This window comes from Aspergillus neoniger, assembly GCF_003184625.1.
Source record: "Aspergillus neoniger CBS 115656 unplaced genomic scaffold BO87scaffold_58, whole genome shotgun sequence".
Lineage (NCBI taxonomy): Eukaryota > Fungi > Ascomycota > Eurotiomycetes > Eurotiales > Aspergillaceae > Aspergillus > Aspergillus neoniger.
This window is the reverse complement of record NW_020291186.1, coordinates 58,264-76,062: the sequence shown is the minus strand read 5'-3', so window position 1 is coordinate 76,062 and position 17,799 is coordinate 58,264. Positions and strand designations below refer to the sequence as shown.

At 50.3% G+C, this 17,799-nt stretch overlaps 6 protein-coding genes across 6 annotated transcripts; 1 reads left to right on the top strand and 5 right to left on the bottom strand.

Annotated features, from left to right (window-relative positions):
- Positions 1–220: 220 nt before the first annotated feature.
- BO87DRAFT_203276 (WD repeat protein) lies at positions 221–4,182 on the top strand. The gene is made up of 2 exons (XM_025618563.1): positions 221–251; positions 377–4,182. Exon 2 carries the CDS (start codon positions 515–517, stop codon positions 3,794–3,796), a length of 3,282 nt encoding a protein of 1,093 aa, XP_025474334.1. The 5' UTR covers positions 221–251; positions 377–514; the 3' UTR covers positions 3,797–4,182.
- A 790-nt stretch (positions 4,183–4,972) lies between these two features.
- BO87DRAFT_401867 (uncharacterized protein) lies at positions 4,973–6,671 on the bottom strand (the record flags this gene model as incomplete). The annotated part of the gene is made up of 4 exons (XM_025625639.1): positions 4,973–5,103; positions 5,617–5,769; positions 5,876–5,968; positions 6,167–6,671. 4 exons carry the CDS (start codon positions 6,669–6,671, stop codon positions 4,973–4,975), a joined length of 882 nt encoding a protein of 293 aa, XP_025474333.1.
- Positions 6,672–7,323: 652 nt separating this feature from the next.
- On the bottom strand, positions 7,324–9,670 carry BO87DRAFT_321192 (putative AMP-binding enzyme; the record flags this gene model as incomplete). Its single annotated transcript, XM_025619921.1, has 4 exons — positions 7,324–7,429; positions 7,496–9,086; positions 9,140–9,395; positions 9,497–9,670. The coding sequence occupies 4 exons, from the start codon at positions 9,668–9,670 to the stop codon at positions 7,324–7,326; spliced, it is 2,127 nt and encodes a 708-aa protein (XP_025474332.1).
- Positions 9,671–11,924: 2,254 nt separating this feature from the next.
- On the bottom strand, positions 11,925–13,717 carry BO87DRAFT_391528 (putative arginine transporter; the record flags this gene model as incomplete). The annotated part of the gene is made up of 2 exons (XM_025624968.1): positions 11,925–13,405; positions 13,507–13,717. The coding sequence occupies 2 exons, from the start codon at positions 13,715–13,717 to the stop codon at positions 11,925–11,927; spliced, it is 1,692 nt and encodes a 563-aa protein (XP_025474331.1).
- Positions 13,718–14,001: 284 nt separating this feature from the next.
- On the bottom strand, positions 14,002–14,621 carry BO87DRAFT_381028 (uncharacterized protein). The gene has a single exon (XM_025624430.1). It carries the CDS (start codon positions 14,319–14,321, stop codon positions 14,157–14,159), a length of 165 nt encoding a protein of 54 aa, XP_025474330.1. The 5' UTR covers positions 14,322–14,621; the 3' UTR covers positions 14,002–14,156.
- Positions 14,622–15,926: 1,305 nt separating this feature from the next.
- BO87DRAFT_203045 (MARVEL domain-containing protein) lies at positions 15,927–17,213 on the bottom strand. The gene is made up of 4 exons (XM_025618562.1): positions 17,083–17,213; positions 16,684–16,851; positions 16,354–16,630; positions 15,927–16,233 (listed from the first exon to the last, which is right to left on the bottom strand). The coding sequence occupies exons 2-4, from the start codon at positions 16,766–16,768 to the stop codon at positions 16,125–16,127; spliced, it is 471 nt and encodes a 156-aa protein (XP_025474329.1). The 5' UTR covers positions 16,769–16,851; positions 17,083–17,213; the 3' UTR covers positions 15,927–16,124.
- Positions 17,214–17,799: the final 586 nt, after the last annotated feature.

Sequence of the window (17,799 nt, the reverse complement as noted above, 5' to 3'; positions counted from 1 at the left end):
GAGCCGCGGCTCGATTACATATGATTGGCCCTAGTGCGCCTGATCCATGAGACCCGACCGCCTGCCTTTTACAAGAATATAGAGCACTTTATCCAGCGCGTTCGCGCGTCGCAGTCGACGCGAAGGATATATTGTATTGTTCTGCTGCTGCCCTCAACATTGAGGCTCAGGCGAGGCCCAAGTGAGGTCTGGACGAGTGATGACTATTCGAAGCTGTGTGAACCCTTGCTGGACTTATGTATTCATATTAGGTAGAGTTCTAATTCTTCCCCTCATATAGTGTTTATTCCCCGCCAGGCTGTCAAAAATCCAATTTGAGTTAAATTAAAGCCATTCACCGGCGCTGACTTGAGCTTTTATATTAGCGCTACAGCAGACCCTCCTCGAAATCACCTCTCAGTCTGATTCACTTCCAGTGCTGGCACTCATTCACTGAGCTATTGGTCGACATGCGCCGGCAAGCTCAGTTGTCTTGGTTTGGGATACCTAGTGGGAGACAAGTTATCCGCGCACAATGTCCCGTATACACACGCCGGAGGAATCCGAAGAACTTTCTGTTATTGAGGAAGCTCAGTTCCTCCTTTCACAGTTTATAAGAAACTCCTCCCACCAAACACGAGGGTCCCCAGCGGCAAGTCGCGGCGATCAACATACTGCCCCAGGAGAATGCTCTAGGACCGGGGAAGATATTCGGGAAAGCGTCAAGAAGCGCGGTAGGCCGCCTAAGACGCCTAAGACGCGCTTTGAACCTAGATCATCACCAGCGATCACTGGCGAGAACCGCGTCACATCCAGCACACCGCAAACACCGGACCCCTTGTACTTTTCCGAACAGGATAGGCCGGATACTGCATCGTCACCAGGAGATGGGCGTGAGATGTCGAGTAACCGGCGCTCTCGGCGTGCAAGGACTGGGCCAAACAACTATTACGACAAGACCAACTATTTGGGTTTCGGCTCCGATGAAGATGTCAGCGAAAGCCCTGCCAGGCCGTCTCCTACCACATCCCGACGTTCCAGGTTCTCTAGCATTGCAGCTCAACCAAATACTTCGTCATGTATTCGTGATCGAATTGAAAAGGCTCGTGTCATCTATTCTTCACCTCATGTCCAGATTATCAAGTCGCCGCTTAAAAGTTTAGATGATTTGAGGTTATCGGGTCGTGCTTGCTATTCATCATTGCGTAGCCCAGGAGAGTACGCCTTGAAGTATCAGAACAAGCCGCCTCTGGCGGATGAGATTCTCCATATTGACTTTGACAGAACCGAAATGGCAGCCATCATGGACTTGTTTTGCTTTTGCGGCTTTCAGCGACACGACGAGATGGACACCGCGCTTTCGGACCAGCTTATCCAGGCTGCTCATATTTGTGATATCTCGCAGAGGGCCTCGAAGAAGATTAGGTGGGTATGTGAGCTTTCGCAGATCATCTCTACCGAGGAAATCGATGGAATAGATGATAGTCATAAATGGCTTCGAGAAGCGATGGCATCTAACTCAAAAGACAAGCAAAAACGGCAAGCCAGACGCCTGGTAGGGAAAATTCTGGGGTTAGTCCAGGACACGTCTCAAGATAGTCCATTGCTCTTCTCTGGGATTCAGCTCTGGGAGTTGTCCAGGGTTCTAGCCTCCGCTCTGGTGCTCAGCCGACGTGGACCTACTGAGATAGACGCCTTTATTGCTGATGCAAAAAGAGGCTGCCTTCCTTCCAACCCCTGTGTCATAGAGGCTACTGCATCGGGGTCTCGATGCGCAGAGATAAGCGGGTCTTTGAATAAAATCTTGCAGCGCCGTGAGCTAGGGCTTCGTGTAAAACGACAGCTTCACTCAAATACCAACAAAGGGTTTAAGCTTGCGAAAACTTGGAAAGATGCCTCGAATGATGTGATTGTCCTGGCTTGGGCACCTGATGGCACAAAATTTGCTGCCGGCGCGACAGCACAATGCGACGAGCATAATATGGAATATAACCGAAATAATAATCTAGTTGTTGGTGACATTGTCAACAATGAGTTGACTGAATTACCAGACCACTATGTTTTTCGGCCCCCAGGGAGGACCGCCGCAAGCCGGACTCTCCATGACCCTCGTCTCTGGATGAGCGTTACTTCCATCGAATGGTGGGAAGATGCACTCTTTACTGCTAGCTACGATAATACAGTGAAGATATGGAATGCTTCCGGTCGAGATATCTCGTGCCGCAAGACTCTTCAGCATGACTCTAAGGTGGAAGTTATGGCTCGCTCCCTTTATGAGCGGAATTTGCTCGCAACAGGCACTCGTTCAATAGGACTTTGGTCATTAGCAGAGTCAACCCACACTCTCCTAGAGCTACCTAGGGCGCGATCCAGAAAGGACAGAGAACTGGTACCTACTTCTTTAGCATGGGGGACCATTAAGGAAACCGGAAACATTCTGCTTGCCGGGTTGTGCGAAAAGGGTGATGGTACACTGCAGACAGGTCTGTTGGCAGGGTGGCGAGTAGGCGAGGCATCAATATCACCTATGCAATTTTCCCCAAACTCTCAGAACATGTTTGACATTAAATGGCACCCCACCTTGCCAATCTTTGCAGCAGCAACATCGATAGGTCATGGCCCTGTCAACAAGGCCTACAAGGATACCAGATCCTTAGTCCGAATGTATCAGCCCTTATCATCAAAAGTCTGCACCATGGAGTTTGAGTGTCCGGCGCTAGATATCAACGACGCCCATATTTGCCCTATGAACCCAGGTTACGTGACAGCCAGCTGCACTGATGGAATTACCTATGTTTGGGACCATCGGCGCCCAGACCGAATTCTTCACAAGCTCCAACACGGAGAGCCTTTGAATCAGATAGATGAAACAATCAGCAGGGAACAAGCTGATGTTGGCGTTCGTTTGTCTCTATGGGGAGATAGGATTGACGAATTCTACACTGGGTCCTCTGACGGCGTCTTGAAGAGATGGGATATCCTTAGAGCCCCGGAAGATGTGCTCGTCCAGGATACGGCCAAATTTGACGAGGAAATTATGTGCGGTGCCTTTTCCAAAGATAAGTCCAACCTGCTGGTCGGCGATGCTGCTGGGGGTGTCCATCTTCTATCCCCCGGCCCGTTTACAAGCAATGAGGGCATTACTATGGAATTCAAGCCTTCATTACAACCCCAACTGCAGATGTGTCCAGATGGGCAAGTATCTAATCCCGAATCAGGGATTAAGGCGGGCGCGGAACTTCTAGAGTCAGGGAAGCTCATCAGGCACCCAACATACGGAGTTGGACAAGGACCATATTATGATGGCCCCTTTGCAGCCTGGGCTCGTCCGGAAAACACCCCTGAGCATGAAATTGCACAAACCCGACTGAAGGAAGAGGTGCAGCTACGGCAACTCGATGGCCCGCCCCCGGATTGCAGGATCGGGCTAGATACAGCGTCCCAGCAGGATGTTAAGGCGCAGATTAAGCTGGCACATATTCGGAATCGGAGGCGCAATCAGAACAAGAGAACACGAGATGGGCTTAAAGAGCCTCTTGCATATGCCAAGACAGATGCCGTCGATCCCGCTAGCGATGTACCCGATATATACAAGCGCAGGTTGCACCATGTTGTATCACCACCAGGTTCTATGCCACCGAATATTGGAGTCGTCGATTCAGTTGAAAATACGGAATGGAGGTCCGGCTCGAATGTTATCCACTTTGCTGGATTTCAAACGGCCCTACAGGAGGTAGAAGAGGCACTCGAGGAAGACTTCTGGTGGCCGCCCAGCAGTGCTATCGATGCTAACATCCGAGACCTTGACGGTATTTAGTCTGGAGCCTGGCGAAATCGGTTGGGAGAGGGCTGATCCTATCATAACTCCTGCGGCAGGAAAGTCATTCCGCTATGATGAATGATGTCAACGGTGTGCCGCCCAATTACATCACGTGGCTGAGCAGCGCCACGGGGCATTGCTGGGTGGGCTTTACTTCGATATCCGTACCTTAGATTGTAGTCGGTACTACATATATCTCTCTCTCGAATCCCAGCTCTTCGGCCATCATAAACTTGCTACTTCAACTGTCTTGGCAGTGCTCAAGCCTTAGCCGATCCATTCCCGGCCCCCATCTTCGCATATCTGATCGTCACACCACCACAGATGTCATTTGCTCCTCCCTCCGGGCCCCCACCACCTTCAGTACCTGAAGGATGGAAAGCCCAGTTCGACGACCGATATAAACAATGGTAAGACCTTATTTCACATCTCCGCCATCATACCCCAGTTGCGGATACATGTGTATCCTGTAAGCTGAAAGAAACTAACGCCCAGTGTCAAAGGTTCTTTGTAGATCTACGCACCGGCAGATCACAATGGGAACGTCCCGAGGGTCCAACCTACCAGGAAGACTCGCAGAGACCACCCAGCGGGCCACCGCCCTCATACGATGCCTCTGGTCCTGGTGACCGACCTAGTTCAGCGGCCGGCGGCGGCGACAAGAAACCTTTGGGCTCAAGAAATCCGTACAACAGCCAGCCGGATTCTACATTAGAGAGCGATGCCCGCTTAGCAGCTCAGCTACAAGCTGAAGAAGAAGCCCAGGCTCGTCGCAGAAGTCCGATACCACCAGCACAGGCCCAATCTGGCGCTGCGTCCGATTACTATGCCGAGAACTCCTCTTCCCGCGTGCAGTCCCCCCAGGGACCATCAACGTCACCTGCGCCGAAACAGGAGCGGAGCAGAGGCTTCTTGGGCAAATTAATGGGGAGACACTCTGGCGGTAGCAGCAGCAGCGCTGGTGGTATGGGTTATAGTCGGCCACCGCAGCAAGCAGCCTATGGGTATCCTCAGGCTGGTTATGGTGGCTATCCTCCTCCACAGCAGGCCGGGTATGGTTATCCTTCGTATCCGGCACAGGGTGGCTATTATGCACAGCAGCAGGCGCCGCAGCGGCGACACAATGGGATGGGAACTGCGGGGGCTGCGGCGTTAGGTGTGGGGGGTGGTCTGCTAGGTGGGTTTTTGTTGGCGGATGCTGTTGAGGATCTTGGACATGACTTTGATGGTCCTCCTCCGGGTGATTATGGTGGTGGTGGTTTTGATGGAGGGGATTTCGGTGGTGATGACTTTGGGGGTGATTTCTAGGGGTGTTGTCGTGTGTGGTGAGCTACGCCGGAAGGGGCGATTGATGAGTTATGAGCAATTGGGAGGTTAGCAGTTGTTGACTACTCTTGTTCTCTGTTGGGGTTTCTTCTGTTGCTTCTGGCTTGCTTGTTTGCTTGCTTACTTTCGGATTGTCATCGTCTTCTATGTAGATAGTATTACTTTCCCATAGCCTAATGTGTTATGAAGATGCATGAAAGGAGCTATCGTTCTGTAGCTGATCGATAATCAGACCATTAGTTTTAACTCTAATCTCATCCCGCCGAGTCTTTCGGGAACAGGGCCATCGAGGAGCTTATTATACATGGACACATCGATATCTATCCATAGAGCGCACACCGCGATCCATATACACGCATACCATACCATCCTCTGAACCCCCACACGATACTGTAATCATACAACGCTTCAACCTCTTCTCCGCGACGCACCACCGCCCTCCCGGCCCGTCGTAGCAGCCGCTCCCTCAACCGCAGCCGCAGCTTCCACACCAGACGCACCGGGTCTAGGAGTAGCACCGGCCATCCAGCCAGCCAGGTCGAAGTTCCCGGGAGCCCCGCCACCAGCCATAGCACTTCTGGTTGCGCCTCCGATGGGAGAAGAGCGAGACTGCTTCTCGAATTCGGCGCGCATTTCGGGGTCCACTGATAAGTGTGTATGTTAGCAAGGGAGCTAGTTCACAAGATAAGATGTAGCGAGAGAGAGGGAAGACAAGAGGAGTGGAGTCTAGTGACTCTGGACAGCACATACTGTTCTCCATCAACTTGGGCATTCCAAAGGTGAAACCGAGAGCCACCAAAGCCATCAGGATCATGGGGTTCTTAAACAAAGCCAGGGGGGAGACTATATCAATGATATCGATCACAGTCAGCAAACCGGTTCCGTGGAGATGGAAAAGCAAGGTCCGAAGGCTACGCGCGTGCGCTCGATGACTTCCAAGTAATTCACTCAATGAACAGACACCACTGCGCACGCATGGTCCTCGTCCATTATAGCTCACAACAAGACCTAAGAGGGAAGTTCTAGGGAGAGAAAACATACACTTCGACCTCTCCTCATAAAAGCCTCTCCGGGCCAGAACCTTCGCCTCAACCATTACAGCTTCTTCAGCTCCACTGTTACCACCGCGGGGAGCACTCGCATCGAAGACGAACTTCTCCGTGCCGCGGTTATCCCACGGGTTCCCGCGAAAGGTCTCCCAGATACCCAAGACAGAGCCATCGGCAGCGACGTCGACGCGAAGGGGAGCGAACACATACTCCGGGGAGCGGATGTCGAGGAGGTAGGATTCGGGCTTCGAGGAGGCGGGGAGGTGGTGGAAGTCGAAGGTTGCGGAGCGGGAGAGGGGTGCAGTGAAGTGGTGGTTGTCATTTGTGTTCTTTGTGAAGGTTGTGAGAGTCGCGTGGGTATTGGCTGGGAGGACGTTTGGGTTGGGGAGGATGGTCGAGGGAGGGATGGTGATGGTGAGATGACGGGCGGCGGATGCTGCGGTTGCTAGTGTTGAGGCAGAGAGCAGGGAGAAGAGGGAGAAAAGAGACAGATGCATGATGGGCGACGAATGCTACTCTAATGTGTGCAGCTGGTCAATGCAGTATGGGTTTTGAATGGTGGGAGTGTCCGCAGAGAAATGCGGAGGTTGTTGGTGGACGGTGGAGGTGAAGCTATTCCGATGGATGATCTCAACGGCAGCGCCAGTGCCAAGCGCCGGCCGGCTAACGGTGAAGTCACGGCGCCACCTTTACTGTAGCTTGCAACATCAACTAATAGTAATTCTTGGTCATTTTGTACAAATTAGAGCTGGGAATATTCATGCATTTCACTAATGTATCATTTAATATCTAAATGTTTCATGCTAGATATTTGAAGCTTTGGGTAGCACTTACGCTTTATGCCGCTATCTACTATATATCTGGCTTAATCTAGACAGCCAAAGTGCCTATATACCGCGAAGAATGTTAAAAATAATAGTATATAATATGTACTCCTAACCACGGCCGAGGCTGGGCGTGTGGCTTCTGTTCTCGCCCTGGACAACCCCGAGGACCTGCCCCTCAAAATGAAAACAATATGGACAGCATATGCATGAAACAAGAGGGCAGTTGGTTATATGTACAATGTAGTCTGGAGGGGTTCCCAACAGATGATGTCACACTGCCGGTGGTAAAACAAATGCACATGGGCGAAGAAAGCGCCATCCCTCATAGCTTAGCCTTGGGGGCAGACTCTTCAGCCAATGCCTCGGCATAGAGATCGTCCAAGACCTGACGATACTTCTTTGTGGTGGGCGGACGCTTCAGCTTCAGCCTAATTGATAGGATTGCGGATTAGTATATATAACCATAAGTGGAACGTGGAGAGGTGATTACTTACGTCGGCGTAAGCAGGTTGTTCTCGATGGTGAACGGGTCAATCATCAGTGCGCAGTTCTTGATTCTCTCATATCCTGCAAGCTTGTGCTTCTTGGCAATCCGACTGAGGTCTCTCAATACAGCTTTACGGATCTTGGTGTCGTTAAGAACCGATTTGATGCCCTCGATGTCTGTAGCCTCAATGGTGCGGCCAAGCACCTTGCTGGCAAATACAGCGAAGGTATCGGGCTGGACTCCAAAGATAGCCACCAGGAACGTCTGGACACTATCACCATGGACATAGCCCTGGGCCAAGTAGCCCATTTCCGACATATAGACACCCTCGAGCCGTTCCGGAGAGATATACTCTCCCTGTGCCAGCTTCAGAACATTCTTCCGGCGGTCAATGATGACGATACGGCCCATCTCATCAATCTTGCAGACATCACCGGTCCGGAACCATCCATCCTCGGTCACTGCTTTGGCTGTTTCCTCAGGGTCCTTGAAATACTCGCGGAAAACGTTCGCACCGCGCAACATGAGTTCTCCCCGAGGGTACGGCTTGTCATCAACGGAATACTCCATATCCGGTAGAGACACCAAGCAAGCCTCGGTAGAAGGAATCAGCCCACCACAGTGGCCGGCGGTCAAGTCCGCGAGGGACTGTACACATGCCATGGCATAAGTCTCAGTCAAACCATAGCCCTGAACAACGTCGACACCAAGAGCAACTCGGAGGAATTGGTGGAGTGAAGGGTCCAGAGGCGCCGATCCGGAAGCCAGCATTCTAGAACGGTCCAGCCCGATGGCAGCTGCGACCTTCTTCGCCCAGATCCGATCATACAAGGCATGCTTCCCTGTGGCTTTGCTGAGGTCAGGGTTCTTTAAGTTTGCAGTCTTTGTGGCCACGATGTGCCTCGACAGTGCACCTCTAAAGCCAGGAGCCTCAACAGTCGAGGCGCGGATGGCATTTCCGAATCGTGTGTAGAGGCGCGGAACAGATATGAATCCGGTTGGCTTGAGCATCTTGAGATCGTCAACGAGCTCTAAGATGTTTCCGTGGAAGTACCCAATCCGGGCTCCTGCCCAAAAGGCCGCATGCTCAGACATCCGAGCATAGATGTGAGCCAACGGCAGATACGATATAATGGTGTCGCCTGCTTTTTGTATGCTGTTAATGAGCGCACCTGAAGCGGATGCGACGGCATTCTCATGTGCGAGGACTACACCCTTCGGAGGGCCGGTAGTACCAGACGTATAGTTGATGGTAATGGTGTCAGAGGGGGCTGGAGGTTTGCAGGGACGGTCAACCGAAGCACCCAACTCTTCAACCTGGCCTATGGTGTAGATGGAGACATCTTGCCCGGCAGCCATTGACTCAAGCAAAGCACGCTTCGAGTGACCAGCCTCTTCACCGCCGTCCAGGGGGTCCAAGCTGACAATGATCTTGAGGTTAGGCAATTGGGGCTTCAGCCTGAGCAGGGCCGGAATGTGCGGCAGCGAGGTCACAACGCAGGCCAACTCCGCGTGGTTGATGATATATTCTGTCGCATCTGGGGCAAGGACATCGTAGATGGAGACCGAATACAGGCTTTGCGACATGCACGCCAAGTCTAAACCGACCAGAATTAGTGTTGCGCACGCTAGAAGTAACAAGATCGCATACCAGTTATCTGCCACTCGGGGCGGTTCTGACACCACAGACCAATACCATACTGGCCAGGACGGCTGCACTCGTGCTTGTGATGTAGTTCCACTAGACCTGCGCCGAACGCAGCCCGTCGCTTTTGTACTGTCTGATAATCCAACCATTGATATGGACCATAGGTCTTGGTCGTGGGATTGTACGGACGCCAACCTAGGCAGTGGTTCTTCGGCAATCGGTTTGCAGTGGACTCGAAGATATCGTGTGCAGTAAGGATCTAGAAATGATTTGTGAAGATAGTCAGACCCATATCCAGCAGGGAAAGGCATATTGTGGTACGATTGCTGATCGCCGGAAGTCATGGGAAGGCAAGCATACTTGAGGATCCAGCGACTTCAGGACGCCCTCAGTCGCATTCCAGGCACGATAAACCTTACTCCGACCCGGCTTCTCTGTCCCAGGCAAGGCAACCGAGTAGGGAGTGCCCTTGGGAGGGCTTTGTCGCAACTCATCTGCGCGAGTAACATGGAGAGGTTGTTGAGAGAATAGCATAGCGACAGGTGTAATTTACAGCTGATGAAGACGAGAAGGTTAGTATTACAAACACAAAGGCAAGTGTGATTGAGACAGATAACAAAGATCAACTTACAAATCTATTAGTAAAAGAGAACAATGACAGCGAACCCAACTCCCAGGAAGAGTTGTCTAGGAACGACGGATGGAGGTGGCGAGAGTAGTTTGGTAGGATCAGGATAAGTACGGAAGAGGAGGGAAACAAGAGACCGGAGGCGACGGTGAGGGTGAGGGGCGACAGTGGAAGAGGAGATCAATCCCAAAATTTGAAAGGAGAGACTATAAAGGCACTGCCGGACAAGGACAGCAACGAGACAAGAGAGAAGAATGAGCACTTGGAGCACTACTAGTACTTCGTAGTTGCTGGTGGTAGTAACAGGGCAACTTGCCTACCTGAGGCATGAAGTGCCAAGTTGGGAAAGGGAGGGATCCAGTTGAACCTTCCTTCCCTTACTTTTTTTGTTGGTCTCCGAGACGGAATGCGCGCAAATGGCGGCCTCTGACTGGCCAGCGCTCGTGTTCCCGCCACGCGACGTCCAAACCCTCCTCCCCCCCAAGTCCGCAGAACCTCGGCACTTGCCCTGTTGGGGAAGCCTCCCCGTTTCATTTCCAGTACCAGGCATAAGTATCTATCTTCAATTTGATGGAACATATGCTTCTTTGGGTTAATCCTCCACGTTTGCATTTCGCTCGAAATTGGTGTCTCTTCCCGCCCGTTGACCCCATACCTCGGTTCTGCGATAGACAATCATATCATACTTACTAGTCAATAACTATCTAGTAGCCGACCTTGCTGGCAGGCGATCCTTTCCCCCAGTAGCACGCACTCGATGCTGTATAATATCTCCGGACCCCGAAAAAGAAAAATGCGGGCAGACACTCCCCAAGTACCGTACGGAGTTCCTTTAAATAAAAAAGTAGTACAAGCAAAGTACACTCACATCGTCGAACCTATAAATAAAAAGAAAATAAATAATCTAGTAATAAAACTAATAATAATTTGTACAGCACTGCATAAGTCCCCCTAAGAAGTAAAAACCGACTAATTGAACTCCTATTAATTACTTACTCAACTACTAGTCTCTCCCCACGCCCCATGAATCAACCCGCAGATGCCGGCGCCCCTCAATTGACGTCTGCCTGCATTTAATACACAAATTTGTTACATGCCAGTCGATATTCCACAAGCTAGGAGGTATAAATCGTGGACTAATGTTGTACAGATGATCGGACCCGAGTCTTGTGATATTCAACAACCAGCCGACACATTGACCTTCTCACATGCTTGCTTTTTGGCTTAACCGATGCCTCCGACAACGCAAGTTAAGAAGATCCTCTGATCCGGCCTTGGCTCATGTTCGCCTCCTGGTCCATCACGTGTAGGCGTAGGTTCCATGTGAAGATTCGGGGATACAGCGCCGACTGGTCTCTATTTTCTCTGAAATAATCCCGTAAACTTTCGTGACGTATATACACTCTTGTAGCTTGACAGCTCTTGCTGATCAACAATACTAGATTGAACCCTACAATAGTCCTACTTTTTTTGGCACTGCGCAGTATCTAACCCTGACCGAATCACCGCCACTAACCATTTACTCACTAGTATAAATTATCTGCTCAACGGCGGCTAGTACTACGACTGCAGAGTAGCCGCATGTATATGGAGAATAAAGCTACGAACCATTCAACATGTAGTCGTAGTTACACTGCAGAACAAGAGTACGTCGATTATTTGCAAACTTTCGATTCCAGAAAAGTTAGACCACAGTCAGTTCGAACGAGACGTTCGACAGTAGAAACCATTTACCAAACTCCATGCCAATGCTGACATCCCAACATGTATACTGTACAGGAGGGGCTCAACCCATGAACCCAAAAGATATAGACAAAAGCCCCTCATAAAAAGAGTAAGACACCCATTCGACCCTCATTCATCATCAACTCATGCAGGTCCGTCTCGCTTTCTCGCTCTCTTTCTCTCTTTTCTTTTATATACCGACAAGCAACAGCTGTCTCAGCAGATGCGTATATGCGTGAAACCCAATTTCTAAGCGCCATATGTATTAACCAAAGGGTTCAAATGTAGAAGTAATAGGAATCTCTCTCTTTCTGTCAACCGAAGACAGGTATGGCGTGAATATGGGAGGATTAAAAACAAGACAATAAAAAAGAAGAAGCACAAGTGTTGTTGACCACGGGCCTGTACTGAGATGCCCAGAGGGTCGTGATCCTCTCAGCCCAGGAATGAGCGTGCAAGCTTCTGGTGCCACTTGGTGGCGGGAGCCTCCGTTTCCCACGTTTCGTTCTCAAACTCCTGGCGGCCCGTATCAATATCGGCCTCAAGAGGATGGACAAAAGATGTCCGGAAGTAGATCTTGTGTCCAACATAGAGCACGACGAAGAGAATCAGACTGATGTAATCGATGAAGAAATCCGTGACGCTAAAGCTGGTAATAAAGGAGGTGAAACCTTGCGTGATGATGATGAGAACGTTGAAAAACAGCCCGTACCAGGAATAGTAGGGCTGCCAGATAGCTTTGTATGGAAGGGTGTCGCGGGAGATGTCGCGAGCCTTCAAGGCGCGCATGAAAGCAAGATGGCAGCCGTTCAACGATGCCCAAGTGATGAAGCCTGCGACACCGGCGATGTTGACGAGCCAGTTGAACACAGTGCTACCAGCATTGGAGACGTTCATGAAACCGAGAAGACCGAAGGCTGCTGTAAAGGCAACGCTATAGTATGGCACACCCTTCTTGGAAGTCTTCTTGAACCAGCGCGGGGCAAAACCTTCTTGAGCCAAACCAATCAAGATACGACTGCCACTGTAAACGTTCGAATTGGCGGCAGAGAGCACCACAGTAAGCAGGACTCCGTTAATAATGTGAGGCAGAACCTTGACTCCAGCAAGCCTGGCCGCAATGACAAAAGGCGACGAGTTGGCATCGTTTCCATCGGTCAGGAGGTTCTCGTTGGTGTAGGGCACCAGAAGACCGATGAAGAAGATGGTCAGGACGAAGAAGAACAGAATGCGATAGAAGGTCTTGCGAATAGCCGCAGGCACCGTTTTGCGAGGGTTTTCTGTCTCAGCGGCTGCGATACCGACCAGTTCTGTTCCCTGATACGAGAAGCCAGCCTGGATAAGGACAGACCAAAAACCGACGAACTTTGCCGTCGAGTCAGGGTGGACACCTGAATAAGGAGCAAAGGGACCCGGGTGAACCCAATAGCGAAATCCGAGATACCCTTCGTCACCGACGCCGGCGTCAATGCAGATGGCGAAGATCATGAACCCAACAACGGTGATGACTTTGACGCTTGAAAGCCAAAACTCCAATTCACCGTAAAAGCTGACAGGCAGGAAGTTCAATAGGGTGATCAGAACCCAAAAGATGGCGATAAAGATAGCGATATTGATGGAGTCGTCCCAAAATTGAATGATCAGACCGGTTGCCGTTAACTCGAGTGCAAATGTACTAGCCCAGGAAAACCAATAGATCCACCCCATAGCGAAGCCAAGACTGGGGTCCACCAGACGAGCAGCGTAGGCCGTGAACGCTCCAGGAATCGGAATATAGGTCGCAATTTCACCCAGAGAGGTCATAACAGAGTAGACGATCGTACCGACGAAGATGTAGGCGATGAGGGCACCAACAGGACCTCCATTGGCAACAGCAGTACCACTACCAATGAACAGACCGGTGCCGATGGTACCACCTAGGAATTGAATGAGCAGGTTGTCACTTTCCGGAATGGCCGCCTGTCTTGTGGCAGAAGCAGAAAGGGAAATGACCCCCAAGACAGCCAACAGGACTCACCAATGGCAATCATCTGAAGATGGCGACTTCTCAGCTTTCGCTTGAGATCGGGCATGGGATTCGACTCGCGACTGGCGCCATGTTTCTCACAGTCGATGTCGTTCAAGTCGGACGAAGGGTTCGTGGGCTGAACCTGGACAGTCTCTTCAGGCGCCATCTTGCCCTTTTCCCCCTCGGCAGACGTGGATTTGACCTTGTTCCCGAAGGCCATGTTAGACCCTCAACGGCCCCAAAATTTGAGGATGCTGATATCCTCAAGGTTAGAGCGTCAGACGTACAGTGTGTATGATAGTGACGGAAGAGAAGTCACAAAAGTCAAAATCGCGAAAAAGAAGGAAAAAGGAAGCTCGCCGCCAGGACCGTCTCCACCGGGAACACGGTTCGATTGAGTCACCAAAACTCGGAACCGTCCAGTCGTCGAGCTCCTCCTTATAAGCGGGTTCTGCGTGTCGCCTCTCCGAAATCCGCTAGAGATGAATCGCATCCACCTGCGATTTTAAGGTACGACCAACACGGCTGGGGATGCATATGCACGTCGAGAGATTATGTATGGTGCCTTGTCAACTGGCCATCTTTGCCCGCTGATAAGAGAGGCAACGAATGATGATGATAGTGAATCTAATCGAATTATGTTCCAAGACTGAAAATCTTTAGGTAAAAGGAACAGTCAAGATGAGGGGGTGGGAATGGGGGTTGAGCACCGCCGGATGCAACCTCGCGCAGACATTCTCCTTTGGGTCGAAGTCTGCTTTTCCCCCAGACAAGACCACGAGTTTATTGAGTTTATTGAAATCATGCACGTTGGTCATGGCCATGCTCTCCCGCAATGTCTTATCGGGTTGTCTTGTGCTTTCCTTCTTCAATTGGGTTGACTTGTCTCCTACACAATAATGGGGTAGTTACATACCTCTCTGGAGTCTAGCAAGAGGCTGCTACTATGGATTGTGCGTGCCACTTGTACGCACTAAAACCTCCTCAACGTGGATTCCTTCTCCATCGACAGCGGGCAATTCTGGAAACTTGGAAAAGGTTCGGCGAATGAGTGCGTGTTCCAGCTGGCCCAGCAGCGACGGTGCTGGATGGTGGGTCGCGAGATAGGCCTTCCTTGGGCGGAGACAGAGTTTTTCTCTCGTAAGTCGGAAACTTTTAACACGCCTGCTCCTCTCACGACGTCGCGTGGTGGCAAGAAAAATTCATACTAACGATATCTCGGCAGGATAGTAATCCTAAAAGGCAATTGAGAGGTGGTTGGTTGTTACTGCCGCCTTCTTGAGCCTACCTTGGATTCCAACATGGATATACAAAAAAAAAAAATCTGTACCCGGCCTGATGCGCTCTCCAGCTTAAACGGTTGTCAACTCCACTAACCAATGGACTATCATTATCCACCACTCACCTTCTTTTTCCTTCCCAACTTCTCCTCATTTACTAGAGCCCGGGGACACGTCTGCTAAAATAGTTCCAAAGCCAATCGGCGAGATCCGAGTAGTCGGCCAGCCCTACTCCGTTGCAGAATTTTCCCTTTCCTGAATTTCTTTCTGGAACGTTGAGCGGACGGATATTCGCGGTGCAGCAAGTCGAACCACGGACCCGTCCCAGTCTCCCTCGGATCCCGAATAGTTCATTGGCACATTTGCCGGAGACTAGATAATTTTGTCGAAGCTTCGAAACATTCTATGGAGCTGCTCGTTCAAGACGGCTTTCCCTCATCTGTTCTTTGGTCTTTCAATTTTCGTATCTATCTAATGTACCAGCATCGTGTATCCAGATGATCACGTAGATAGATTTTTCATCTGCATCTATCTCTATTATGATCCGTTCTTACTCATGATTTCATTGATCAATTGCATGATCCAACAACTGAATCATCCGTGCGAATGCCAATCCCTGTCATCCGCTGATAGTGTCTCAATGATTCAATGACAGTACAAAGTGACACGCTGTAGTTCACTAAAAAGCTTATCACTTTTTCGACGTGCTTGTGGGTTTTTTTCAGTGGATCGAATGTAAGCAAAGCTGATTTGCTAATAGATGGAGAACCCTCAACCCATTCATCCAGTAAGCTATCACGGCGGCATATCTGGTTTTTATGCCTGTCGCGCGGCCTCTTTTCCGTGGTACTTTTCTTTGCCTTTGACAGTCATGGCCGCTCTCTCCTCAAGATTGTACATCAGATCACATCAATCCCCAAACGCATTTCAGTCTTGGCCTTTTGGAGGTTAAAGGAACCGAAGAATACTATGGCTTATTGAAACACATTTCAAGGGGTCCTAGGACTAAGTGGTATCATATGTCGACCAAAATCTCCTAGTAACTAGTAACACATGGGTATCCTGCCGAAACCAGAACAAAGCAGTCAACGATCGATAACATAAAGCGCGACTGTAGTCAGCTGCTTAAACCATATCCTTTTATCCTTCCGAGTATCCCAAATCATCATTGTCATTACCGTCGCCAACCTCGCTGTCCCTGAATCACTGGCGACGTAGTAGTTGTTCATAACAATGACGTCATTATCATACTACCGGCTGATTCAGGGCTTCCTCCGCTGCTAGCCGAATAGTCGCTCTACCTTTCATTTCGAAAATGTATCATGGAACCGTCACTATCGACTCCATTTAGACGCCAACGTGGGTATGATCGTTAGGGGTGGGCTTCGTACTGGAGCTGGACCGGGTACGCGAGATGCCGAGGACAGCGAAAACGGAAGTAACCAGAAATAGTACCCTACGTGATTCATGTTAGCAACAATGCACATCAACTACATCCTTCAGATCCCGCTATACACTGCGGAATATTTCTGCCAGAGCGCTGAAGCTGGCAATCTTGATCAGAGGGAAGTCATACCACTCGAATGCACCAAACACAACTGCGGCCTGTAACGCACTGCAACGGCTCCAGTGACAGGCTTCTGTTGGTGGGAGGAATACGGCTAGGGCGATGAATCCTGCGAACCAGAATATCATGGTAATCATTTCGACAGCTGGGATGACGATGCGATGCGCAAACTGGGGGAAGAACACCGGCGCCAAGGCAAGATAAGGAGTTGCGAGGAAGGCTGTCCAGCACGCCACGAAAAGCATGAAATTGGGCGAGTCGCTACTATACACGAACCAACTGATGTCTGTCATCTGTCAGCTATTTACTTCTGAAATGGGATGGAATGACTCGACGAACAGTATGCGGTTAAAGCAAGGACGATTATTCCGAAGAGGGCCTGGATTACCCGAACAGGGTAGATCCATGGAAAATTCACAGCCATGATTGATATTGGGGAGCTCGCGTTGATGATGGATGCTGGTAGATGTCCTGTCTACTACTCTGGGTCTGCGCGGCACTGCAGCTCTTTCTGAGTAGTATGTGGGTTAGTTGACGCTTAGAAAAACGAATGGTGTGGAGGGCAGGAATGATCTTCATATACGTTGGACGGAGAGAACTATTATGAGCGCATAGCACCTGAACGATGGCAAGTCACATGCTGTTGCACAGGCGGACGCTGTTTCAATTTCTCAAGCCAGTGTGCGCTTAAGGCTGTGACGTGGGTGTGAGTGGGCTGACGAACAGGCAGTGACTGACCTTTCTAGGTACCTTGCTTGACTTGTGCTATTTCTGTCCCTTCTTCAACGTTTGAAAGAACCAGCGATAATGCACACACGCACGCACACACATGCAGGCCGAAGACTTATGTTTTTCAATCTTGATTAGGCGACTTTGTGGCGCAGTAACAAGAGTCCAACGAATCTCTCAGACCGCCAGTTGGGCTGGGGAGATTCGGAGCTGCCTGCCCATCCAAGCCAAGTAGTGTACTTAAGTACACAGCAGAATTACCTGGAAAGACGATACCGTCATTATTCGGAGGGCCATCTCGTATTGAAACTTTTTGATTCGCGGCGCCTGCAGCATCAGTCGCAGATCCCGACGCTATAACGAAGCTAAAATATGAGGAAACTCAGTGAGCTTGTGAATCTGCCTGCAATGCTGGGATGAACGGGACGGGCTGCCTCTCTGGCCGCGAGTGCCTCGGTCCAACGACTTGCTAGGATTGGTGACTAGTGAAAAAGGCCAAGCAGGCGATGATCTCATAAGATACTTTTTGAAATAGTAAGAAATAGTAAGAGGGAAAAATAATAAACTAACATAAAAAGTTGGTTTGTACTGTGTCAAACAGGGCTGAGATGTCTGCCTAGTGAGTTAGTGGCACTAACTAACTAGACACTGCCAAGGGATGCCACCTGGACCCTGAGGGCTAAAAACATGATGCCGATTGCACATTCCCTCCATTAGTTGCAAGGA

What these genes read in the sequence shown, in the direction of transcription:
- BO87DRAFT_203045 (XM_025618562.1), bottom strand. Translation starts at nt 16,768, where the DNA reads ATGGCTGTGAATTTTCCATGGATCTACCCTGTTCGGGTAATCCAGGCC. An exon ending in CCTTGCTTTAACCGCATACT is followed by an intron (nt 16,631 to 16,683) that starts GTTCGTCGAGTC and finishes GACAGATGACAG; the next exon opens with ACATCAGTTGGTTCGTGTAT. An exon ending in GTGTTTGGTGCATTCGAGTG is followed by an intron (nt 16,234 to 16,353) that starts GTATGACTTCCC and finishes TGAATCACGTAG; the next exon opens with GGTACTATTTCTGGTTACTT.
- BO87DRAFT_203276 (XM_025618563.1), top strand. Translation starts at nt 515, where the DNA reads ATGTCCCGTATACACACGCCGGAGGAATCCGAAGAACTTTCTGTTATT.
- BO87DRAFT_381028 (XM_025624430.1), bottom strand. Translation starts at nt 14,321, where the DNA reads ATGGCCATGACCAACGTGCATGATTTCAATAAACTCAATAAACTCGTG.